The sequence below is a fragment of the Carassius carassius genome, chromosome 2 (assembly GCF_963082965.1).
Source record: "Carassius carassius chromosome 2, fCarCar2.1, whole genome shotgun sequence".
Taxonomy (NCBI): domain Eukaryota; kingdom Metazoa; phylum Chordata; class Actinopteri; order Cypriniformes; family Cyprinidae; genus Carassius; species Carassius carassius.
This window is the reverse complement of record NC_081756.1, coordinates 13,491,225-13,518,536: the sequence shown is the minus strand read 5'-3', so window position 1 is coordinate 13,518,536 and position 27,312 is coordinate 13,491,225. Positions and strand designations below refer to the sequence as shown.

General features: G+C 38.9%; 1 protein-coding gene across 1 annotated transcript; it reads right to left on the bottom strand.

The window, feature by feature from the left end:
- Positions 1–6,966: 6,966 nt before the first annotated feature.
- Positions 6,967–25,516, bottom strand: LOC132103391 (H(+)/Cl(-) exchange transporter 5-like). Its single transcript, XM_059508471.1, has 13 exons — positions 25,176–25,516; positions 23,947–24,121; positions 19,514–19,658; positions 19,339–19,438; positions 18,076–18,263; positions 16,643–16,765; positions 15,864–16,070; positions 15,423–15,503; positions 13,783–14,346; positions 11,236–11,422; positions 10,531–10,929; positions 9,357–9,573; positions 6,967–7,919 (listed from the first exon to the last, which is right to left on the bottom strand). The coding sequence occupies exons 2-13, from the start codon at positions 24,114–24,116 to the stop codon at positions 7,829–7,831; spliced, it is 2,472 nt and encodes an 823-aa protein (XP_059364454.1). The 5' UTR covers positions 24,117–24,121; positions 25,176–25,516; the 3' UTR covers positions 6,967–7,828.
- Between the last annotated feature and the right edge of the window lie 1,796 nt (positions 25,517–27,312).

The following is a 27,312-nucleotide window of genomic DNA, read 5'->3' as shown; positions in this document are numbered from 1 at the left end:
TGTCATATAATGCTTCTTTTTTGTTAGTGTGCTGTACACACATCCAAAACCACTCTCCAAGTGGCCTGACAAGTGCCTCTTCTTAGTTGTACATCCATCTCTTTCTCTATGTGGTTGGTTGGTTGGTTCAACCTGTGTATATAAGATTGTATTTAATTCAGAATCATTAGGTTTGGAAATGAATGTAGAAGCGTTGTAATGTTCTCCCATGAAAATGCCACAAAATGTGCCTCACACTGTAAATGTAATGCAGTGGCATTCTCCAAATGAAACGTTTTTTTTTTTCTGAGGGAAAAGTGTTCGAAGTAGGAGTGGGTGGGAGTGATTATTTTCCACCGTAAATGATCGAGTGCTGTCACAATGGTGTTTCTGAGAATGAGAACAAACACTTGCTTGGGATTCATTGTAAACCCAGAGCATGTTTTCTTCTCTCTGGACTCTGCCCCAGTTTTTACTGATAAAGTCAGTGAGGCCCCTGCCAAGACAGTGCCTTAAATCACATTATACAGCAAGAGTGAACGAGCCAAGACTCTTTGTGGCATTTAACTATGTTCATAATATTAGTTATACCACACATTACAAAACTTCATTCTGTCTGACTCTTATCTGCAGTTAGTCTGGATTAGGAAACTTGGATGTTGAATTAATCCAAAACAAATTATTCTTCAGCGGGTTAATGCTTTTGGCACAAGTGCACTTCTCTCGACTGGTATAACATGCCGCAATGCCAAAATCTCTCTATACAGGGTGCTTTTTTTTTTAATGTCTTAAGGGAATGTAATGTCAGAAACCACTAGACTTGATCTCTGGTTTCATAGACAAGGCTTAAACCTAGTCCCAGAATAAAATGCATGTCTGGGCTGTTTTAACTTAAAAAAAACTTGCACTGACTGATCTTAAAATATGTCAGATTCATTGTTTTATCTCAAGATGCACAGTACTGTTTTTATCTAAGGCATATTTCTAAAAACTACTTAAATGTCCTAATTGAATTATGGCCTAATCCTGGTTTAACCCAAGCCCTGTTTGTGAATCCGGGCCTGTATGTGTGAGTGCCTTTGGGTTGTCGTTATGCACTGATCGGAGACCACACTCAATCTTAACACTAAGTTTAATCATGTTTAGTGAGGTTCAAAGTATGTTTTAGATCAGTGTTGAAGTTATATATGACCTCATCAGTGCTTATCACCCATCATTCCGCAGCCCAGTGAGACTTGCTCTGCTTGGGGAAAACATTTTGTCATGTCGTTCCAAACCTGTACGACTTTCTTCTGTGGAACAAAAAAAGAACTATTTTTAAAAATGTTTGTGTGTTGGCATTGAAATTCAATGGGTTCCAAAGCAACACTGGGCTCTGGGAGTCCAGTGCAAAAGAAAAGCTAGTAAGTCAAACAGCTTTGAAATGAGAGTGAGTAAATGGTAGAACTTTCATTTTTGGGTAAACTTTCCCCAAAGGAGTCTGGATAATCCTACCCTACCGATTTCGCACTGACCGAGCTCATTATCCCAGTCAATCTGCTCCAGCCCGCCCAGGGTCTTGTGTGTGTGTGCACGTGTGTATACAAGTTGAAATATGTAACTATCAGTTCAACACAGGGGTCATAGTGGAGTGAGGGGTGGCCGGGAAAGAGAAATATGGCTGAATTCCAGCGGCTCTAGACGAATTACAGCAGGACTTGCCCTCTGAACCACAAAGAACCACAGAGTGAACAACACAGAAGACAAATGTACATAAGGTGCGTACATAAGAGTGTGTTTGTTTTTTAATTAAATGCTTGACTGGTTTCTAAACCATGGACGTGATAGTTTGCATACTTTAAATCTCACTGAGCTTTTCGGAGACTTTACGGGATTGCTGTGAAAAACTTGAGCGGGGCAGAACAGTGAAATCCAATGAGCAACGTGAACTGTTAGTTAAAAACAAACAGACTATTGTATTTCCTTTTCCACTGAGAGTTTGTTATTTTCTTTGTGATTGTTAAATTCTCTGACCACCAATCTGTGGGACTGTTTTCCATTTAAAAAAAGATGCTATGCACTGTTTACCAAAGTTGCGTCTCTATCTTGGTAAGAATGTACAGATATCTCTCGCACTCTCCCTTTATTGTATAATTTTACAGTGTCCTTAAAACATAAGTTCGAGGTGTCATTTTTAACAATTAAAGTGCCTTTTTTTGAATCATGACTCATAGTGTGATCATTTATTTGTTAACTTGTGCATTTGTGCCAATGCCAATAACTTCCACCATAAATTATACGCCATTTGTTTTACTTTTCTTTTGCCAAACTTGCACTCACAATTCCACAACTAACCCACCCACACGGACACACATGGTGCTCTTAGACAAAAGATGTTTTCACAGACAAAAATGTTTGTTTCTCTATCATGGTGGGGACTTCCCATTGGCTCCTATTGTCTTGCACTCTTTTAAGTGGTCTTTTTCTATTATTTTATACTCTTTGTACAGTTTTTAAATGAAAACTGAAAAAACATGTATACACACACACACACACATATTTCAGATTTTGAATTTAAGAAATTAAATTTAATTGTTGCTTTTTAATACTTGAGCAAGGATGCATTTCAATGATCAAATGTGAAGATATGTATAATGTTACGAAATATAATTTGAATAATTGTTTTCAATATTGATGATAATGATACATGTTTCTTGAGCGCCAATGATTTATGATTTATAAAAAATCATGTAACACTGAAGACTAATGAAAATTCAGTTTTGGCATCACAGGAATAAATTACATGTTAAAATGTATTCAAATAGAAACAAAAAATTATCTATGTATTTATTTTTGTTAAATGTGTTCTTGGTGAGTATAAGAGACTTGTTTACGCACTAGATTTATTGTGTGTGTGTATTAAATTCTCAGAAACAATTATTAAAAAAACAATAACAAAGAAATAATTTATATATTTTATTTATGAACAGGACATGGTTTCAAAATGTGGGGATCACATTGCAAACCTTTTAAGCATGTCTCAAGAATATTACATAATGTAATACATAATGCTCATATTAATAATGTAATACATAATGCTCACCATGTAGTAATTACTACTTTGCTAAAAATCAAGTAGGATGCAAATTTATTATTAGTATCTCCACTAATTGACTGGAAGTTAGTTTGTTCAATTAGTTGGCAAGGCTTCTGACATTTTACAATATTTCAAAATTTTTTCTTTGCACTACGGCCAAATGAAGCTCTTAAAATACAATGCCAGATATATAACGACTATTGCTCCCCTGCTTACGAAGCATATACTCACCACTGGGGCCTTCCCTTTAATGGATATTTTGTCATATGAAAACCCACATAAAAGTGTATGCACTCAGATCCAAGCTTCTTCAGTCTTCTAGACAACCAGCCACGAGTCACAATCATTCTCACTTCTGCTTAGGATCCTGATGTCTCACCATCAAAAAAAAAAAAAAAAGCAGCACTCACAAGCACACCATTTTACTAAATCAGCATTGACCACACACACCACCTGTTCACTATTAGATGTGGCCACACACACCCTGAGCATATCTACCCTCACTCACAACAACTGAAACACTTCATCACACATTCCCCTTGCCAGCGCTCCCAAGCAATTCGTCACTCATATGTGTCATCGTTAAAACTTTTCTGCCATTCATGAAGACCACCAAGCATTCCTATTCACAAACCCAGCCTTGTCCTCCCCAATACCCAGAATCCACCAGAAAACTCTGGAATGTCACAAGAATCAAAATGCTGTCCGAATTCGAAACATCTCAGCTCACACACACACACACACACACACACACACAGGATTCACTTATCTCATTTATTTGTGCAGGGCCTAGAAAGAGTAAACACAAGTAAACAAATGGGACAGCTGGCACGGGGAGAGCGGCGGCGGGGCTGGATCACCTCCTTCCTGAGAGACAATCATCATCCCTCAGTCCCATAGCCATCTCCTCTCCTGTCTGAGACACTGAAATGAGGCCAGTTTCAAATAAAATAAAAGAGAAAGGTTCAAATAAATTATGTTATATATAGGAACAAATGTAAGATGTTAAGTCAAAGTTGCAGCTATCTCACATTTCGAGATATAGTATCAGATTGTGAGAAACGAATGCGGCCGAAATCATTAGATATAAAGCTGCAATTACATTATTTCTTCTACTCCGACCCAGAAACAGACTTCCATACGTTACCCATCTCAAAATGGCACAGGATAAGTAATGTGCTACATAAAAGCAGTGCTTGTTTTAACAAACGCTACAAGCACAATGAACCTGAACTAAAGAATTACAAGGGTGTGTTTTGTTTACAGATCCATGTACAATTATTCTCAAAGTCATCTGTGAACAATTAAAAAAAAAAACCAAGCAAAAACACGCCCTAGACAGATCATTTCACATTGTTGCTACTTTAAAAAGCATTTGTGCTTTTTCAAAAGACAATATTCTTGATAATAAAGTTGCAAAAGAATAGCTATTAAAACATTGGCCTTCAAAAGTTGTGGGAAAAAAAAGTTCTGAAGCAATAGATGAGACTCACCCACAATCCTGTGGCGTTTTAAGAGACCCTCAGTGATTTCCTTCAAATACCACACTGAAAACGAACCAGCGTGGATCTGTTTCTACAGACACCAGAGTCCTTTGGGATTGCCTTTGGGGGTGAATGCTAATATTTCTGGAATTTTCAAGTCCTGGAGACTTTGATTATGTAAGATAAACCAAAAACTTGAAGCCACAAGCCATTCTTTTTATATTTAATACATAAACATACTTTTTGACCTCCAGATGAATGCAGTCTGCATGGAAAGCATCATTCAGGTTTCTTCAAATGGACAAAAGTTCATTTGACAATATGATATAAGCACAGACGTACAAATACTGTAATGGAAAACATTTGTGTGCAAATAAATACCTATTAAAGCGAACATCTCTTATCCATAAAATGGACACATACTTCATCTCCGATAAGTGCTTCAGAATAAATTTGGTAATAACCGTATAGTATTTTTGTATATGTATATACATGCTCATTGACACCTGTAAAAACAGTTTACTTAGGTTGAGCATTTGTCCTCAGCCCTTAACTGTTTGCATAGAAAATGGCAAGTAGACACCAACTAAACAGCTGTTTACATGCTGCTTCCTGAGTTGAAAAGTTGCGTTCTGTAAGCCTACGTTCTGTAGATAAGAACATAGGAGGTCTGTGGCGTGTCCCTGGCCATTTCATTTGGTCCTGTCCTGGCCTGGTTCCTTCTGCACCAATCGAGTGTTGGGTTACAGCGCAAAGAGGCTCAGCACCCACCCAGATTGCAGGAATGAGTGAAAGTCCTTCGTGCCAAGTCTCTCCAATAACCCCCCCATGTGACACAGAGGGGACCTTTGTGAAACGGTCCCTCCACTGACCAGTGAACACTGTTTAATTAACCTTTTCTGCTCTCCCTCCTCCCATATTTCGAAGTTTTCCATGGAAGGCAAAAGAGAAAAGCGTAATCTCTCCTTCCAACACCCCTACGGCCCCACACACAAATATTCACACACATACACACACCTTTTTCTTTCAATAATCACAGCGCAAGAATTTCTTTTTTCCCCTGCTCTATTATATAGTTCAGAATTGCCCGTTGTTTAAAGACTGGACCGGAAATTGTCTTTCTAAGAGTGGAAGGCGGTCGGGGCTGCGTGACGGTGCTTAAGGGAAGCGGTCGGGGGACATCCTGGCGACCGGGAGCCCAGACGAGCAGAAGCGAATGGGAACAATAGCCCTCCACGACCTCCCTGCCCTAATCCAACTCTCGGGAATTACAGCGAGTAGGGAAAGAGCATTTAGAACAGGCAGGAAAAGAATCAAATGCCTTTAATAGGTCATAAGCCACCCAAATGCCAATGCAGGGGAAAAATACCATGCACTAAGCTGGAGGGTGGAAGTTTTAAAATGCACAGAGATAAAAAGTCGAGCAAGGAAGAGGACTACAGTATGAGTTTTGCCCTTTCATTACAGGGAGGATCTTGTTATGTCATGATTGGGTCCTCACGGACAAACAAGGGAGTTGCCTGGAGATGCTTCGCTGAGGTTGTCTGAGGATGATAGCTTGGTTACATGAGAACGACAGTGAGGGTGATGGATGAAGGAACGGAGGGGCCCAGGTGCTCATTGTGAGCATAGAAATGTAAGGAGTCCCAACTGTAATGACATGAGAGAATGCCGCAACACACCCAGCAAGCGAACCGGGCCAAGAATCAATCAGATGGCGCACAATGTCCAGAATGAACAGTCTGTGAGTTAGTGTCGCCTGGTGGTGCCACACAGGAACTGCAGCTTGGTTCATTTGGGAAGCTGAGTGGAAATCGTTTGTTTATCAGCCACTACAAACTTTTTGGAAATCATATGCCATTGGTAAGACCAAACAGCTTGTTGTAATAGCGAATGACAAAGGGAGAACCAGGGCACTTCAACATAACTATTGAAGGCATATTTCATATAAAAAAGAAAATTCTGTCATCCGTTTACCCTTGTGTTGTTCCAAAACAGTATGACTTTGCATTCTTCTGCAGAACACAAAAGAACAGATTTTGAAGAATGTTGGTAATCAAACAGTTTTAGTTGCAATCACTGCAATCGACAAAAGCCCCCACTAAGACCCTCTCAAAAAAATATCTTATTTTAGGTTTTACAGAAGAAAAAAATAATCATACAGATTTGGAACGTCAAAAGGGTGAGTAAATGACAGAATTTCTGGATGAACCATTCCTTTAAGGCACCATCCACAATAAAAATCAACATTGAATTCTGTCTGGTTGAAGTCATATGTAAATGCTTCAAAAGTAAATTAAAAAATTAAAGTTAAAATGTATGCATTTAGCATAGTCCAAAGCGACTTACAGTATATAAAAAAAAAAAAAAAAAAAAAAAAAAAAAAGTGTGCACGTTATCTTTAAAACTTCCTTCTCAAAGTCTTTAGAGTGAGAAATAGAGGAACAGCACTACTGGCGGCGTTTCGCTAATATGCATAAATGAGAAAAAGTAAGTGCGTCAGTATGACTTTTCAATATGATACACCAAATATCACTGCACTTTGACAAAAGGCGGCACATCTTCCCACAGGGATCGCTCGACACACGCAGGTTCAGACAAGACACCCTTAACGCACGTTTGCCAGATCATCTCAGGAATGTTCTCACCCTTCTGAAGTTCCTCTCGAGGTCAAACGTCACTCCAGGGATGGAAATCCTGCTAAATAATAGCTTGAGCTACCTTTTGTTGGCTGGTCTCAGTCAGTTGGGTCTCCCAGCCCAATAAATACCCAAAATTCCCCAAAACCAGCAACCCAGGCGAGCCTGAGAGACTAGCAACCGTGGAAAGCTAGTTCAAGCTACTTTTAGTAGAGTAAAGCACCATAAACAAATAAAGAACACAAAAGAGAAGAAGTCGTTGATCCCCAAATTCAAATATACATGCAGGCAGGAAAAGCATTTGGTCCACATGCAGCAAGTCCTCATGGCAACAATTCAGATCAGCTTTTATGAGGTTCACAGGTGTGAGGGGACAGCATTTCTCACATTACTGTCTCTGTAGCCTCCGGACAGGCTAAACAGCTCCTGTCTGAACATGTCCAGCTCCAGAAAGCTGCAAAAAGCTGCCTTAGGCCACTCTCAGACCACTCTATATAGCAGTATTTCAGTGACACAGAGTCCTACCACTGTCAGCATCATCGCAGGATGATTCAGCCCTCTGTGTGTGTGTGTGTGTGTGTGTGTGTGTGTGTGTGTGTGTGTGTGTGTGCAGGAGTGAGTTTATCCTGTCCGTTCAGTCTTGAGAGTCTTCAGTTGAAGAGGATTGATTCTGGGTCTCTGTTGGCCATCTGCGCCATGTGTTTAAGAATGTCCTTTTTAGTGATGATTCCCAGCAAACGCCTGAGTGAGCGAGCGACAGAAAAAAGAGGGAGAAAAAGGATTCTTGTTTTTAGTTAATACAGATCATTGATCTGTCAAGACACACAAATCAAACAGACAATTATTGAACAGATGGTCCTAGTTAGCATATGCATGAGAGAGACTATGTTTGCATAAAGGTTCAAGGCAACATGTTCTAAGTGCATGTGCGTGTGTGTGTGTGTTTCCAGTCTTCTCTCTTTTTATATTATGTCATTTCCTTTTATTGTCCTAGATAGACTTGAAGGGTGGATCACAGGGATTGAGAAACAGACACGTTGATCCACTCAACATCGGGACTAGATTAAAACGCACACTTTAAAAGAACTCCAGGAGGAATCAGCTTCAGCTGTTTTGAACAAATATAATAGGGAGCACTCTTATGAGATAGGACATGTGGTAACAAAAAAAAAACTCAATGTGGACTTTTATAAGTATAAAGGCCCCCATCAAAGAAGAGCAAAGGCTCAGCTATGACAGCCCTCCTGCTTGGGCTGGTGTCTATTTACAGAAAGTTTAACAAACATAGATTAACTGCAAATTTGAGACAACAGCTCTGTTTTTAAACCTAGTTGGCTAACTTTTGACACTGCAAATCATGAACAGCCCTCAAGGCAACATTCGAACTGATGTTGAACCTTATACATTTCGGATTTGAAATGCTCAACATGGGCAGCAATGACACAAATATGGGAGAGTTGACTCAATTGATTCCAACAGATAATGACATAAGCATGGTGCTAAGCTAACCTATTTTGTTGTACCAATTTTTGTTGTACTTTAGCAGTGGTTCTAACATCTGCACAACTCCCAGGTCCCTCACTGTCAAAGAAAATATTCCTAGGCCCATCAAGATGTTTATGGTAGTTCTGCTTTACTGACAAAGCTTTTCTTTTCTTTTTTTACAGAAACTAGGAATATAGAAATATAATAATACAACTACACTTGACATTACTATAAAAATTATTTCAATTATGAAATATGTACAATGTTTTATACATTTCCCACAATTTCCAGTTCTAAAAATCACACTTTTTACAAGCTATTCTAGGTTCTAGCCGTCTCAGATGCTGTCCAAATCTGTATCTCAGAAGGTTATGTAGTGTTGCTGCCACATGATGCCTTTAATGCTTGGTAGCTCACTAGGTTTTGAAAGAGAACTAATGTGTAACTTTAGAGCTGAGATTAAAATCTTTCAGTCAGGCCTGCGTTCATACAGCTAAAAAAATGAGACATGATCCCTAAAATGCTGTGTATTTCTCCTTGGCCCGGTCGAATCTAGCTTGAGATGGCAAAAACTAAATTACAGCTTCATTCTGCTTCTCATGGGAGAAAACTAAAATCTTCTACGCTGGTATCTCGTCTAATTCTTTAAAGAGACCACATAGTTATATAAATCATGCATGTCGACAGACTCACCCGTTCTGAATGACGAGGCACTGTCGCAGACCGAGCTTGCGGAAGATGTCCACCACGATTTCCATGGGCGTGTGAACCGTGACCGTAAAGGGGCTGAGGTCCAAGATGCTGCGCAGTTTGACTGCAGGAGGAGCGCTGGGTGATGCGGGCGGATCACATTCAGTGAACAGGACAGCAGACACGCTGACTACACCCTCCTGATACCGCCTTGCATTTTCTAAGATGATTGAGGGGAAAAACACAGGGATATTAGCTGGATAAACTCAACTAACTCAACTAATCTATCAATTACAACAAGGGTTAATTAGCCAAACTTCTGTGGCAGCCCATGGATGGTTCAGAAATCATGAAACTGGCAGGAACTGGCTGGAATCACTGGTTCCAATCTGATTGGCTGACCACTCTAAAATGTCTTGGATTCAGGGCACACCGGTTTTTAATCAGTCATCCAGAAACAAAGTTGCACTTACAAGGCGCCAGGCTGACAAAATCTCTGCGGTATCAACTCTTCGACTGATAATCAAGGGTTTGGTTTGAGACATTTAGTAGCAAGAAGAAAAAAAATTGCTTTCAGAATGTGGTCGGTTGCTTTATAGTCACTTGGCTGGTTTAGACTCCTACTGATGTAATGATGGCCTGCAAGTAACTTTTAACAGAGAGCAACATACAACCTAGAAATATTGTAAAAAATAATTTTACACTTTATATTTTTTTTTATCATACCCTAAAAGATACTGCATCAATGTTTCCTCAAAAATATTAAGCAGCACAATGGTTTTAAACACTGATAAAATATTGGTTTCTTTCAAAGAACTGACCCTAACCTTTTGAATGGAAGTATGTTTTTGTGTGGGTGTGTGTGTGTGTGTGTGTGCTCTTGTTTTTGTGATATATCAGGACACAACTCTGTATAATGACATGGGTATGACACAGGTATTACAAGGAGAGGGTGACTTATGAGGACATAACCCATGTCCCCATTTTTCAAAACGCTTATAAATCATACAGAATGAGTTTTTTTCTGAGAAAGTAAAAATGCACAAAGTTTCCTGTTAGGGTTAGGTGTAGGGCTGGATACTTTCGGGAAAGCCCTTGTACAAATTTTATTTACAGGGTTACAAGTCAAAGAAAAAAAACAGTAAATATGTGGAGCGACCAATAAAAAGACACTCACCTAAGCATATGACCAGATCCCTCCTCAACACAAAGCCCACCAATCTCTGAGACTGCTGTGAGATAACCACAGGAAAGCCGCTGTAGGTGGTGTCTGCGATGAGTCTCTCCACCTCCTCTACAGTCATTCTGCTCTGCGTCAGCACAGACAGTGGTGGGTCGCTCCGCTGCGGCCGCATTACATCCGTGGCAATAGTCTTGTGGCGGAATTCTTCTTTGGCCCCCAGGAAAGGATAACCATTGAGGCGGATGTGGGCCTCGTAAATGCTCTCGCGACTCAGAGCATCAGCAACCCATTTGCTGGTCATGGTAGCAGCCATGAGGGGCACAATGTACTCTAAACCTCCCGTCAGCTCGAACATAATGACCACCAGAGAGACGGTCATACGGGTCACACCACCTAGAGAAGCAAGGAGAAGAAAAAATGCTTGCTTGCTAATTTGACAATGCAGCAAGATTATAGCTAGATGTAGTGATTTAACAGTCTTATGCAAATGATTAGAATGTATGAAGGAAATAGTTCATTATAAATGTGACAGAGTCAATGACTAAGCAAGGTCAGGCTACGTTGCTCCTGAAAGCCACCATTAAATGCTTCTGCATGAAAGACTGCGCAGGGCAGTTTGGTTGCGAAGTGAAAAATAAATCATCCGGAAAATGAATGTTCAGTAGATTTTAGCAGAGATGCAGCTGAATCACCCCTCACCCAGACAGGCTGCTGCGCCCACCATGGCATACAGGCCCGGCGTGATGCAGTCTGCCCCTGGAGAGCACCAGCCTCTAAAAATGTCCCGTTCGTGGTTGTGTACGGCTAGCTGCTCCATGCCCACTCCAAGAAGTCTGCCTGCTATAGCCCCCACCGCAATACTAGGGATGAATAAACCAGATGGCACCTGGAGAGAGAACAAGGAGCAATAGAATTAATAAATAAAGATGGCAGAGCTGCGTGCTGGCCATTCCATGTCTGTCCAAGATGGATTTCCCAGAAATGGAACAATAAAGTAAATTCTGTTCGATATGCATTCAGCACTTTGAAAACTTCAAGACATTTTGAAGATTTTGTGACTGGATTGGAATCAATACTAAAATTTTGCCTTTTGTATGATGCCCACCTCTGGTACCTCATATTAATAATAAATAGATATCCAAGGCAACAAACAAATAAACCGTCTCAGACAATGAAACCAAAGGAAAGTTAATAATAATAAATAATAATAATTGTTAGGTCCAAATACAGGTCCTTCTCAAAAAATTAGCATATTGTGAAAAAAGTTCATTATTTTCCATAATGTAATGATAAAAATTAAACTTTCATATATTTTAGATTCATTGCACACCAACTGAAATATTTCAGGTCTTTTATTGTTTTAATACTGATGATTTTGGCATACAGCTCATGAAAACCCAAAATTCCTCTCAAAAAATTAGCATATTTCATCCGACCAATAAAAGAAAAGTGTTTTTAATACAAAGAAAGTCAACCTTCAAATAATAATGTTCAGTTATGCACTCAATACTTGGTCGGGAATCCTTTTGCAGAAATGACTGCTTCAATGCGGCGTGGCATGGAGGCAATCAGCCTGTGGCACTGCTGAGGTGTTATGGAGGCCCAGGATGCTTCGATAGCGGCCTTAAGCTCATCCAGAGTGTTGGGACTTGCGTCTCTCAACTTTCTCTTCACAATATCTCACAGATTCTCTATGGGGTTCAGGTCAGGAGAGTTGGCAGGCCAATTGAGCACAGTAATACCATGGTCAGTAAACCATTTACCAGTGGTTTTGGCACTGTGAGCAGGTGCCATGTCGTGCTGAAAAACGAAATCTTCATCTCCATAAAGCTTTTCAGCAGATGGAAGCATGAAGTGCTCCAAAATCTCCTGATAACTAGCTGCATTGACCCTGCCCTTGATAAAACACAGTGAGTGGACCAACACCATCAGCTGACATGGCACCCCAGACCATCACTGACTGTGGGTACTTGACACTGGACTTCAGGCATTTTGGCATTTCCTTCTCCCCAGTCTTCCTCCAGACTCTGGCACCTTGATTTCCGAATGACATGCAAAATTTGCTTTCATCCGAAAAAAGTACTTTGGACCACTGAGCAACAGTCCAGTGCTGCTTCTCTGTAGCCCAAAGTGGCTTGACCTGGGGAATGCGGCACCTGTAGCCCATTTCCTGCACACGCCTGTGCACGGTGGCTCTGGATGTTTCTACTCCAGACTCAGTCCACTGCTTCCGCAGGTCCCCCAAGGTCTGGAATCGGTCCTTCTCCACAATCTTCCTCAGGGTCTGGTCACCTCTTCTCATTGTGCAGCGTTTTTTGCCACACTTTTTCCTTCCCACAGACTTCCCAATGAGGTGCTTTGATACAGCACTCTGGGAACAGCCTATTCGTTCAGAAATTTCTTTCTGTGTCTTACCCTCTCGCTTGAGGGTGTCAATGATGGCCTTCTGGACAGCAGTCAGGTCGGCAGTCTTACCCATGATTGCGGTTTTGAGCAATGAACCAAGCTGGGAGTTTTTAAAAGCCTCAGGAATCTTTTGCAGGTGTTTAGAGTTAATTAGTTGATTCAGATGATTAGGTTAATAGCTTGTTTAGAGAACCTTTTCATGATATGCTAATTTTTTGAATTTTGGGTTTTCATGAGCTGTATGCCAAAATCATCAGTATTAAAACAATAAAAGACCTGAAATATTTCAGTTGGTGTGCAATTAATCTAAAATATATGAAAGTTAAATTTTTATCATTACATTATGGAAAATAATGAACTTTTATCACAATATGCAAATTTTTTGAGAAGTACCTGTATATTTGGAATACACGTAGAGGAATATATCAGTGTTTGTATTGTTAATAAAATTGAGAAGTTATTAACTATGATCGCTTTCATTAATTGAAGCTGAAATAAACTAAAATAGAAATATTAGATAAATAAAATAGAAATATTAGATTAAAACACACATACGTATGTATTAAATTTCATTTTTTTTTGCCTCATTAAAAGGCTGAAACGGGCATAATAATTAATCAGTTTCTGAGTTAAAAAAAGCCCACTTAACCAACATTTAGGAAACCATTTTGTTGTCACAACAAAGCCATGAAACTAAAATCCTTTCCAAAATCATATTGTACCATGGTCAATTTGTGGAGTTATTGTCTAAAACCATTATATTAACTCATTTTGTGGTTTTATTCTCCGAACTGCCCCAATATTCGGTTTTGCCTTCACAAACACATCTAGGTCTGTTACCTTCATGCCAAATGTAGCCACAGTGATGAGCATCTTAAAGACCAGAGCAAGAGCTAGCTGCCACACAGCTGTATAGAGACCTGGCCCCGCCAGCCGAGCCCCCAGACCATTAGCGGCAGTGGCATTAACACTTCCAGATGTGCTTCCACTGTTGCCGGTGTAGTCGCAGAGTTTGGATGAGTCCAGAAGACCACAGTCATTAAACAGCTCAGAGATCAGTTCACTGCTGCTCATCCGAGTGTACTCGATTGGGAACGCCAGCAACGCTGTAAGCAGGGTGACCACCAAAACCTCAATGACAGGGTAGTGGCCAAGACGGGTGTTCTTACGGAGACGGCACCAAGCAATGTTAGCATGAATGAAGAAAGCACCCCAAAGCCCACCAAAGATGCCCAGAAGCACAAAAGGTATGAGTTCTAGAAGATGCCAGGGAGTGTGGAACTCCACATGGAAAAGGACCAGTCGGCTGTTGCCGAAGGGATTAATGGAGCGAAGGATGAATGCTGCAACCAGAGCAGCGAAGAACGAACGCCACAGAGTCTTCAGAGGGAAGTAGTAGCTGACCTGAAATAGAAATGCATGAGAAATACGGTCACTGTCAGATGTTCAAAGAACATTCAGCAGATGTTTTCAAAGTTTATTTATAATTCAGCATACACAACTGTTAAAAAAAAGCTTGGGGTCAGTAAAGGCCAGTATGGACACATTAAGTAGATCAAAAGTGACACTAAGGGTATAAGGCGGTCCTACTGAACTTTATATTCATCAGAGACTTTAAAAAAATGGATCACAATTTCTGCAAACATATTAGTAACCAGCACAACTGTTTTCAACTGTGATAAAACTTTCTTGAGCACCAAATCAGTGTATTAGAATGATTTCTTAAGGATCATGTGACACTGGTGACTGGAGTAATGGCTGCTGAAAACTACATTTTAAAACATATGAATGGAAAACAGTTACTTTTAATTATAATAATATTAAACAATATTACAGTTTTTGATATATCTTGTAAATAAATGCAACCTTGGCAAGTATAAAAAGAACATAAAAAAATTAAAAACCTTATCTTTTGACAGTGCCTTGCCACTCATAGTTGATTGTTTGCTTCAGTTGCACGACCAAGGACTGAAACGCTCCAAGAAAAGCTCTTTTCATGCTGAGCCAATCAAAATGACCACAGCAGATTACAGTTGAAAGTTAAATGGCTTTGTGTGCCATTGAGAAGGTGATTAGCTGCACATGATTGAGTCATTTTTAGGATGGGGCGGGTGATCCTTTTTTAAACACAGTGTGAATCATTTTTTTTTTTTTCTGACACGTTGCAGTTATACCTTTTACTTGGATGTTATAAGTTGCACCGTGTAAATACAGCTGGATAAAACAAAAACTGTGTCCGCAACAAAAAGCAACACAATTAGTTGGAAATTATCTTGAAATAACCCCCTCTAAATGATCCCTGATCCCATTTGGGTTTATTTTGGGTTTACTTAGCTGATTGTTTAATAACCTTTCCAAAAGGTAAAAAAAAACAAAAAAGAGATAAAAAATTAAATTAAAAAAAAACACGGAAACATACAATTCAGAAATATACAAGAATCAATGTTTATGAAAGGTCTACAGAAATAAAAAATGCTTACCTCTTCCAAACTGAAAAGCACCCCTCCAATAGGAGCACCAAATGCTACAGACACTCCCACTGCAGATGCTGCAGACAACACCTAATACACAAACAAAAACTGATATTTACTCATTTACATTCCATTGCATTCTTATTTCCCAAGTAAAATAAAATAAAGAGCACATTCACCATCCTAAATTCATGAACAATGAATTATACATCACCCTAGATAGTCTAGAAAAAGCCTTGTCTGTTCGCTATTTCTATTACCAAATTGGCACTGGAAACTTCCAGCACATCACTTAACAGAGACCAAGCCAAGAGGCTTATATCAACGTATTACATTACAAGTTTTGATCCAAGTCGCAAAATACTTTGTTACTTTTCCATCAGTCTATCCCACACTCCCCTCTCCCTTATCTCTCCATCACTCCTCTCCTTATCTCCCGGTTCCTCTAACCTCTCGTCTCTTGGCCTCATTTCGACGGTATTTGGTGAAGAAATGGCAGAGGATGTTTGCGCAGCAGCAGGCTACATGAACCAGCGGACCCTCCTTCCCCAGACTGAGGCCAGACGAGACGGCCAGCACAAGTGTGACGGTCTTTATGATCAAAGTCCACTTCCCCAGGTAACCCCGAATTATAAAGCCACTCAGGATGGTCTTAATCTGCAAGAATTAAAGACTGGTTAGTCAGGATTCAAAATTATTTGCAAAAACAGGCCATTTTCCCGACCACAAGTTAAAGAACGCAGGTTAAGCAGTTATTCTTGGCATATAAAGGCATTAGAAATGTCTCTCTTCTAACAACTCCTCCACATGAATTTAAATCAGTAGTACAACTACAATAATCTAACATGGGGTTCTGACAGAAAGCCCTTCATTGTTCTCTCTGCGAAGGTTAGAAAGCAGAAGCAATTGTGGTTGAACATCTGAAAACATTTTGAACATCTGAAAACAGTACAGAAAATTGTGGAACTGTCGAAAACGGTGCAATATACAGATATGATCTCGATCCAACTGTTTGTGTCCATTCACCAGCTCACTTTACTCAGACAGTTTGAAATTAACCTGAAGGAAGAGTTTGAGGTATAAAGTGACTACTACTTAATGGGGTGGGGTTCTGAAGTCACAATTAATGTGAAGCTGAGGTGACGAAAAAGAAAAGTCCTAGAATGAGTGGTTTGTTGGGGAAAGATACATGGTGCATTGTGTGTGTGAGCGTTTGAGGATCATCTCACCTCTGGTATACCTGAACCGCAAGCATAAGGGGCGAAAGCTCTCACAAGAATCACAGCCAGGAAGGCGAAGAGAAGAGCCCAGCTCACATACATGAAATGATTCAGCACATGTACACCGCCCTGCTGCAGGACACACACAGGATACAAGTGAAACATAAGGATCTTATACACTGACACCCCCTGCAGGACATATCTAGAGTTAAGAGGCCACAATTGTTTTTACATTCCACATGAAACCCTGATTCAGAATTTTGGGTCTAATAAACAATTCTAAAAAAAAAAAAAAAATTTAATACTGTTAGATTTGAGGAGGCATACATCCTAATTAAGGCTTGAAGCTCCCTCCCCAATGATATGTTGGTTTAAAAGTCTTTAAAATAATGCCTAGCATTATTTATACGAGACAGCATCCTAAAATAAAAATTCTACAGAAATTACTTTTAAAAAGGCTGATAAAATTCAGGATACGTGAATAAAAGTTTCAATTTAAACATATACTGCCAGTTTTTTTATAGTAAAAAAATATATCTATTTTTTTATATATATATAATTTTTAGTGAAATACTTTAAATTAGGTTTTTTTTTTTTTGTCACTTTTCCAAAAAGAATATTGTAGCTTTCTCTTTGTACCACAAGGGGGTTTACAATATACACTACCAAAAGGAAGTTTGGGGTCAGTCAGATATTTGAAAATATAAGGGACACATTAAATTGATCAAAAGTGACAGCAAAGACATTTCTAATGATATAAACTTTTATTTCAAATACGAGTATCCTGAAAAAAAGTGTCACTGTTTTTCCCCAAAATTAAACTGCACAACACATAAGACGAAATGTTTGTTGAGCACCAAATCAGCAGCTTAGAATGGTTTCTGCAGGATCATGGGGCACTACTGGAGTTTTTAATCAGTGATGCAAGTTAACCATTGGCAACCATAAAACAATTACTAATTTAAAAGCATATTAAAAATTTTACAGCCCCCAAACGTCTGAACGGTAGCACATATATACCAACACCAGCGACAAGCAAAGAACTGTAATCCACAGTGAAGAGAGGCACTTGGAACTCATTTCATTTAGAATTTGCAAAACACTTTGTCAAACATTTATTTGAAAATCTTTGAGCTAAACAGGCCTGCAAATCTTGGATTCCACTAAACAGGTAAACACTTATTACAATAATCAGACAGAATATAAAAAGGAAACATACATCCGTTCTTCATCCGTCAATATGTCAGTAACAATGTGATGTTTCATGAAAACAATAACCACAAATGTTTGCACTGTCACTGGAAAAAAATATGCAAAACATGATTCAAAGCCGTAAACCACAACATAACGATGAAATGATTACTCATGCAATATTCTCCTCTTTTTATTGTACTCTTGCTCTGGTAACATGGATCTCTGTCACGCAATGTGCCTGAACCCACCTCACTGACTCCAACCATGAGTTCTGCCCAGCTTTTCCACTGGGGACACTTGTCTCTTTCGTGGAAAGTGCTCTCATTGGACCGCCAGCAGCAGTGCTCGTGATTAAACCAGAACCCATTCAGGCACACGCCCTCTTTAAGGTCCGTCATCCAATGGGCAGCAATGTCTATACCTCCAGCCAAGGCCCCTGGTGAGGGGTGAGACGGGGGACAAAAATCATTCAGTTCACATCATACACAATCACTACTTTTTACATTTTTTAAAGGGAATGTAAGTGATGTTTGTCCAATGCAAACTATCCATCACAATGCTCAGGTTTTGTGGGAGTTTTCCAGAGTGTTGCTATGTGTTTGTTCAGTGCAGTTTTTAGCACCCAACTCAGTGGTTGCTTACTGGCCCAAGCTCATCCTCAAGTTTCTGTGATATTCTGGATCCTAAATAGGACACAAGTACCTTTCTTCAATGCAAGTTTATGAGATTTTTCAATTTTTTTGTTGTCCACAGGCTAAAATCATAGATCTGACAGCAAAGAAAAGTAATATCACCTCTCGTCAACATTTGAGGCATCATTACTCTCCCTATGTCACAAATGCTGTGTGATGTGTTGTGTACTTGAATAGGAATTTAGTTTATATGGAATCCCATTTCTGACACACACACACACACACACACACACAAATCATGCTTTGTGCTTTGGAAAGTTATAACTTTTACAGTCATAAAAAACAATTATGACACGCAAATTCATATGAGATACAACAGCATAATTATTATTTATGATTTCATATGTTCAACATTTTTAATAATTAGGATTTTTATTTTATGTCAGACATATGCTTCTATACTCAGGTCGCCAGGAGCAGATTTGGTAGCGCTTGGGGAAGGGGTTGTGCAGGTATTAAAAATAAGATAATTAAATCATAAAATTACTATTGTTTGACAATAATAAGTGTAATTTACAGTAATATTACACGTTAATTTCTTGGTAATGCACATTTGACAGTAAAGCACTGATCTTGAATTGGGATATATACAAAATTGACTTATTAACAACAGTAACATGTGCAAAATCACATTTTTATGTAAAAAAAATATATATTCTACTTTTATTAAATGTACCATTATTCTTCTAAAGTATTGTATGGAACTGAAGTGATTACATGTGTGATTCAGTTGCAGGTTGAAGAAAAGTTTGTTTTTCAAGGCACTTTGTGACTTTTAAGAAGGCAAGTCAACAGGAAGTGGGCAAGATGTGGGCTGACCTGACATGAGTCCAATGAGAAGCATCAGAAGCCAGCCGGAAAAGGCATCACTGATGCTGAAGAGCAAGGCTGCTGTGGAATGCTTACTCTTATTGGTGATCTGAAAGAGCGATGAGGTGTTAAAGCAGGAACTGATGGGGTAATGTTTCATAAACAGGTGGAATAACCTGCTCACCTCTCTATGCCGATCTCGGTCTTTAGACTTCTCCCGTACCCAGTCGATGGTGTTGAAGTCCTCATACGTGCCAATGGCAGGAACGTTGTCATCCAGTAGATCTATCAGCTTAGGACTGCTGTACGGCCTCCAATCTGCCTTGCAGCTGCCCACAGGGACAAAACAACAAACTCGCACGGGAAACCAGCAGACACTGCATATTTGCGTGCAGCATTGCATGCCTATGCCATTTTTCTATTGTGAAAGCAGAATGCAAATAAAATGCCAATTAATCATGGATAATTCCCATTGTGGTCTGAGAGGAATTACAGATAACAACAAGTTCACTAATGCATTGTCCATCAGAGCGTGTGTGATACTGCTGGCAGGTCAGAACTAATGCGGACAGACGCAACAAAAAGAAAAGGGCTGAAGTTGAATTCAAACGCTGACCACAAATAACACTGAATGAAGTCAAAGTCAAAATACAAGACAGTTAGAACAGGATACACGGTGAATGTTACATGTGTTTTCACAATACATCAAAGCACTTCTAGCATGTTTACTTGGAAACAATGACTAACCTTGAAAACACAAAATTCTTTATTCCAAGAACTAGTGATTGAATCGGCCTGGACAGGAATTGATAACTAGACAAATTGCTTTTGTGTACGTTTACATAGGGCTGGACAATATGGCCAAAAAAAAAAAAAAAATCATATCTCTGTCAAATTTTTAGTTTAAAAAAAAAAATTATTTCACATCCTGGCCAATGTTGTCCAACCAACAATGTACATTTTAAAGGCTATGAAACATAAAGTGGATGTAACCCTGTAGGCTATGCTATATATTATGTCCAAAAAGGGTTAAAATCACATTACATTATAGCATTGTAACATTACAATCTAAAAACCAAAATAATGCTGTTGAATGCAGAATTCACTAAATTAAATAAATAAAAAGCACAGACTAATTGTATACTTTAATTGTCACTTTATCGTAAGTGCAATCATAAAAATAGACTTACTTGTAGGTTTAAACTTCTACATACGGCACATTTATTGTCCTACAAATATTTTAGCAAAATGTATATTTTAGTCACTGAAGTCTGAAATGCATTAAAAAGTGCAAGTATTCTATCTGTCAGCACATGTCTGTCAGAGCATCTGACTGGGCAACTGATTTAAACTTACGAGCTGTTTTAAAGCCCTTAATATAAAGCATGTCTCATGTTTAAGATAAATTGGATTATGTACTTTCCCCGCCGAAACTCACTACGTGCTCCGCTATTTTTCAGTTGCACTATATAAAACTACTGTATATCGATATAAACAGTATTACCTCATACAAAAATCGATTTTGAAGAATATATTGATATTCTGTATACACCGCCCAGCCCTATGGTTTACACACACACAATGATTTATACTGATGCTTAAGTGAAGTGAAGCACAGTCAAATGTTTCAGATCAAACAAGTAGCTGGTTTAACACGTAGGGCAAAACACACCAGGCCTTTAGACTGGCTCTAATACAATGTGACACAAATCCAAAGATTCAGGTTCAACTTGTAAACAAGGCCTCTGAAAGCACAAAAGCATGTTGATATTTGTAATGCAGTTGGCTATAAGGTGCAACCTCTGCTACCAGAATATTTCATTACTAATTACAGGTGCAAGAGAAGGTCGTGTTGCAATCAAAACGTTTGCCATCCATCAGTAAAGCTTTGGCCTATAAACTATTATTTGAGTCTGATTTGACTAAGCGGAAAAACATGAAAGAGGAAAAGATGTTCAAAGCGTGGGGGTTTAAGAGGAACCAGCAGCTCTGTAAAACGAGTCTGTGTGCTTGTATTCTTCTTCTCTAGTATATAGTCTCGTTCAGTTCACTTTGATCTGGTATGTTGGGTCTTTTACTTCTGATCCAGTTAAGAACAAAACCAAAATTAATAGGAAGAGTAAAGACTGAGTAAGAGAAGGATAGAGACATTCACCATGAAAAACAGCAGCTCAACTGATCTTTCAACCTACTTCCTCTCAGTTTTTATTCAGTATTAGCTCAATTTGGGCCTCTGAATATTTTTTTTCTTCCTTAAGTAAGAGCTACATATTCTTACTATATATACCATTAAAAACCTGTTGTATGAAAGATGATACTTATTAAAAAAAACACACAAATACAAACTTTATTTAGATTATTTTATGTCTAAAACAATTCCATTTCCAAGAAACTAGATTTTCTGACATTTAGGATACTTCATATGTGACCCTGGACCACAAAACAAAGTCTTAAGTCACTGGGTTATATTTGTAGAAAGATTATAGATTTTTCTTTTATGCCAAAAATCACTAGGATATTAAGTACAGATCATGTTCCATGAAGATATGTTGTTAATTTCCCACTGTAAATATATTAAAACTTAATTTTTGATTAGTAATATGCATTGCTAAGAACTTCATTCGGACAATTTTAAAGGTGGTTTTCTCAATATTATTTTAAAGCAATATTGTCCTATCTTATGATTTATGACTGGTTTTGTGGTCCAGGGTCCCATATATCAAGCTTTGCTAGGTTGAGGTAAAACAGTTACATCACAGTAAGACTTTAGGACAAGAAGGAAGAGTGAAAAGAGGAAGAAGGCTATGGAAGCATATGGGTAGCATTATTCAATTTGGAATGTAATATGCAAAATGACAATGCAATGTGTAAAATGACAATGCATTTCTGTATTTACATTTACATTTTCCAATACATTTGTGCAACGTTTGGTGCAAAATGAAAATGAAATTACATAATTTTCATTTGCCATTTCATACACCATTTTTAATATGTAAAATGAATACTAATTTTAATGCTTTATAAGTTGCAAAATTAAAATGAAAATGTATTACAGAAATGATTAGATATGTATAACATGTTCAAGCAAAAACTGTGGCAAAATGATCATTTAAATGCTATTTTTCTTAAATGCATTAACACTCACAGTCAAAACACTTAAGATTGCATTTTCATTCAATGTCCCGCAATGAATGTAGCAAAATTCAATGTGCACATTGAAAATGCATTCCGAGCCGATCACGTGTCCGCCCCCTCCCGCCATGTCAATCACTGCGTGAACAAGGCGGGGCTTGCAGAAGGTCACAGACTCAAATCTCAAGAAGAGGATTCAAGTGAGAGAACATGGACAAGACAGTTGGTCCGTGTACGTTTTGATCATTTCGGTTTATGGCTTCAATATTTCATTCGCACTTGTGGGCGGCGCTGAAACGCTGCTTTCATCTGATTGGTCGAATCGCTCCACCTTCAGCACAGTCTTTTCATTCTTTCAGGCAGAATAAGAGTCAGTGCGAGTGAAGCACTGTAATGTCTGAAACTACACTCACTGTTAATTAGCATAATATTTGAATCAGATGTAGCTGGGCATTCTATTCTGCCTGAAAGAATGAAAAGACCGAGCTGAAGGTTGAGCGATTCGACCAATCAGATGAAAGCAGCGTTTCAGCTCCGCCCACCAGTGCGAATGTAATATTGAAGCCATAAACCGAAATGATCAAAACGTACACGGACCAGCTGTCTTGTCCATGTTCTCTCACTTGAATCCTCTTCTTGAGATTTGAGTCATAGACCTTCTGCAAGCCCCGCCTTGTTCACGCAGTGATTGACATGGCGGGAGGGGGCGGACACGTGATCGGCTCGGAATGCATTTTCAATGTGCACATTGAATTTTGCTACATTCATTGCGGGACATTGAATGAAAATGCAATCGTAAGTGTCTTGACTGTGAGTGTTAATGCATTTAAGAAAAATAGCATTTAAATTATCATTTTGCCACAGTTTTTGCTTGAACATGTTATACATATCTAATCATTTCTGTAATACATTTTCATTTTAATTTTGCAACTTATAAAGCGTTACAATTAGTATTCATTTTACATATTAAAACTGGTGTATGAAATGGCAAATGAAAATTATGTTATTTAATTTTCATTTTCATTTTGCACCAAACGTTGCACAAATGTATTGGAAAATGTAAATGTAAATACAGAAATGCATTGTCATTTTACATATTGCATTGTCATTTTGAATATTACATCCCAAATTGAATAATGCTACTCATATGCTTCCATAGAAGGCATAGACTGAAATACAAACATGAAAAAGGAACTTCCTGGTATATTAACAATCTGTCAGTGACATCACACACAGCATCATCTGTCTCTGAGCAGAGAAGAGAGTGATCTGAAACCCAACCAAACTGACACGGCTGAAAGATTAGACCTAGATGTTTTACAGAACCAGTGTGTGATACTCCATTCAAACTGTAAATGCCTATGCTTTATCTAACACATTTTTGTACAACAAAAAACCTAAACATCAAAACAAACCAGTTAATCATGCAAAAGCATAAAGGTCTTAGAAAGAGGCTTAAAAAAAGTACAGCGTGTCCACTGTAACTGGTTAATATCATCTTCTGTAGTGCCTGTGTCCTTACCCGCTCTGTTATCTAGGTCCAGAGGCGGGACATCCTCACTGAAGTTCATTGTGACATCTGAAATATCCACCAGCTCATCATCACTGCTTCCACTGGGATAGTTACCGTTGCAAAACCCTCCGTTGTCCATCATCAACCCTGTCAGAGCAGAGAGAACATAAGGTCATAGAGGAATGAGGGGGAGTTAACAGAAAAAAATTTATTCTTCGTCATTTATCGCCCTCAGTCTGTTGCGAAATTATGACATTGAACAGAGAACAGATGTTACAAATCACTAATAAACCTGATGCAATTCTTGTAAATTGTGTGTTTATCACGACTTTTAATGACTACGTTAGTCACGCGGAATGTCATTGAAGATCTATGAAGAATTGATTCATGCAAGTCTAGCGTTCAGGAATCGAGCTACGCTGGTCACGCTGAATGTTTCTGATTCACTAAAAAGAATCGGCTCCATTGAATCATTCGATCAGCAATCGAGCTACGTTGTTGGTCGCGTTGTGTGTTTCTGATTCCTAAAAAGAATCGGCTCATTCGAGTCATCCGTTCAGGATTCGGGCAACGATAGTTTTTATTGATTGCCTAAAAACGAGTCATTTGTTCGTCAATCTTTCTACATTGTAGAGTAAGTGTGGTGTAAGTATTAGTATAAATGGAGTAAGAAGTGCAGCAAACACTGTCAGACTTAAAAATTCGTAACAACCGTTTTTACGGTTTTATCCTCCTGCACAGTGCGGCTTCGGTCAACCGCCTTTTGACTGGACTTCTCTGAAATGATGACAGTAAAACTCACTAACACTACCACTACCACTTCCTCTATCCTGTTCCACAAACATTTTACAAGCCAACTAATATGAATGAACAAAAATAACCACACCATCATCGTATAAGGGCTTCGGAGTAGTTCCTCTCATTTTATGGACCACACTTTAAAGTCATCAGATAGTTTGTCAATTAACTTATTGCAGAGCTAGAGCAGTGATGTGACCCAGTTATTGATGTCCTCTGTTTTATAAGCTGAAGTAGCTGATAACACTTTTTCCCTTTGGATGTTTTACAATACATCATCTAAACAGCTGTCATTTATCATACTTATCTGTCACGAGACTAAAGCTATTCCATTCTTGTGAATGATTCGATCAGTCCAAGTGATTCGGTTGGCTGGATCCGAACAAAAAAGTTTGATACGTACCTCTGTAGGTCTTTGCGTAATAGTGGTAGCTGTTATTAAGCAGTGGACTTTGCTGATGCACCAAATACTGTGATTTGGGTTTTAAAGTCCCTCGGATAAGCAATGCCGACGTAATCTTCCACAGCTGTCCGCCTGCTCCGTCAGCTGGTGCGTCACAGTTTTCCAGGCAAAAGCATCTCACAAGCTCTTCACCACGAATGTCTTCAGTCCGATCGCACAGACCTTTCCCATGTGATAAAGATGATAGAGGAAAGTGTCCGAGTACCGATGCATCGCTGAGGGTGTTTTAGTTCAATAACTGTCCCCCTCCTCAAATGTGAACGGCTGAACATCATGTGTTTGGAGGTCAATAGCGCCATCTAACGTCCTGAGGAATTACTGAAAATATGTCATTGCATCCCAGCAGCACTCGTGTAGTGACAGTGACAACAACGTCCTTCAGAAAAACAGTTTAAAGCATGTTTTTATATTTATTGTATAATAATTACATTTTCAGTTGTTGGCCTTATATATATATTATATATATACAACCCGAATTCCGGAAAAGTTGGGACGTTTTTTAAATTTTAATAAAATGAAAACTAAAAGACTTTCAAATCACATGAGCCAATATTTTATTCACAATAGAACATAGATAACATAGCAAATGTTTAAACTGAGAAAGTTTACAATTTTATGCACAAAATGAGCTCATTTCAATTTTGATTTCTGCTACAGGTCTCAAAATAGTTGGGACGGGGCATGTTTACCATGGTGTAGCATCTCCTTTTCTTTTCAAAACAGTTTGAAGACGTCTGGGCATTGAGGCTATGAGTTGCTGGAGTTTTGCTGTTGGAATTTGGTCCCATTCTTGCCTTATATAGATTTCCAGCTGCTGAAGAGTTTGTGGTCATCTTTGACGTATTTTTCGTTTAATGATGCACCAAATGTTCTCTATAGGTGAAAGATCTGGACTGCAGGCAGGCCAGGTTAGCACACGGACTCTTCTACGACGAAGCCATGCTGTGTTATAGCTGCAGTATGTGGTTTTGCATTGTCCTGCTGAAATAAACAAGGCCTTCCCTGAAATAGACGTTGTTTGGAGGGAAGCATGTGTTGCTCTAAAACCTTTATATACCTTTCAGCATTCACAGAGCCTTCCAAAACATGCAAGCTGCCCATACCGTATGCACTTATGCACCCCCATACCATCAGAGATGCTGGCTTTTGAACTGAACGCTGATAACATGCTGGAAGGTCTCCCTCCTCTTTAGCCCGGAGGACACGGCGTCCGTGATTTCCAACAAGAATGTCAAATTTGGACTCGTCTGAACATAAAACACTATTCCACTTTGAAATAGTCCATTTCAAATGAGCCTTGGCCCACAGGACACGATGGCGCTTCTGGACCATGTTCACATATGGCTTCCTTTTTGCATGATAGAGCTTTAGTTGGCATCTGCTGATGGCACGGCGGATTGTGTTTACCGACAGTGGTTTCTGAAAGTATTCCTGGGCCCCTTAAGTAATGTCGTGGACACAATCATGCCGATGAGTGATGCAGTGTCGTCTGAGAGCCCGAAGACCACGGGCATCCAATAAAGGTCTCCGGCCTTGTCCCTTACGCACAGAGATTTCTCCAGTTTCTCTCAATCTTTTGATGATGTTATGCACTGTAGATGATGAGATTTGCAAAGCCTTTGCAATTTGACGTTGAGGAACATTGTTTTTAAAGTTTTCCACAATTTTTTTAAGCAGTCTTTCACAGATTGGAGAGCCTCTGCCCATCTTTACTTCTGAGAGGCTCTGCTTCTCTAAGACAAAGCTTTTATAGCTAATCATGTTACAGACCTGATATCAATTAACTTAATTAATCACTAGATGTTCTCCCAGCTGAATCTTTTCAAAACTGCTTGCTTTTTTAGCCATTTGTTGCCCCCGTGCCAACTTTTTTGAGACCTGTAGCAGGCATTAAATTTTAAATGAGCTAATTAAGTGGATAAAAGTGTAAAATTTCTCAGTTTAAACATTTGCTAAGTTATCTATGTTCTATTGTGAATAAAATATTGGCTCATGTGATTTGAAATTCCTTTAGTTTTCATTTTATTAAAATTTAAAAAACGTCCCAACTTTTCCGGAATTCGGGTTGTATATATAT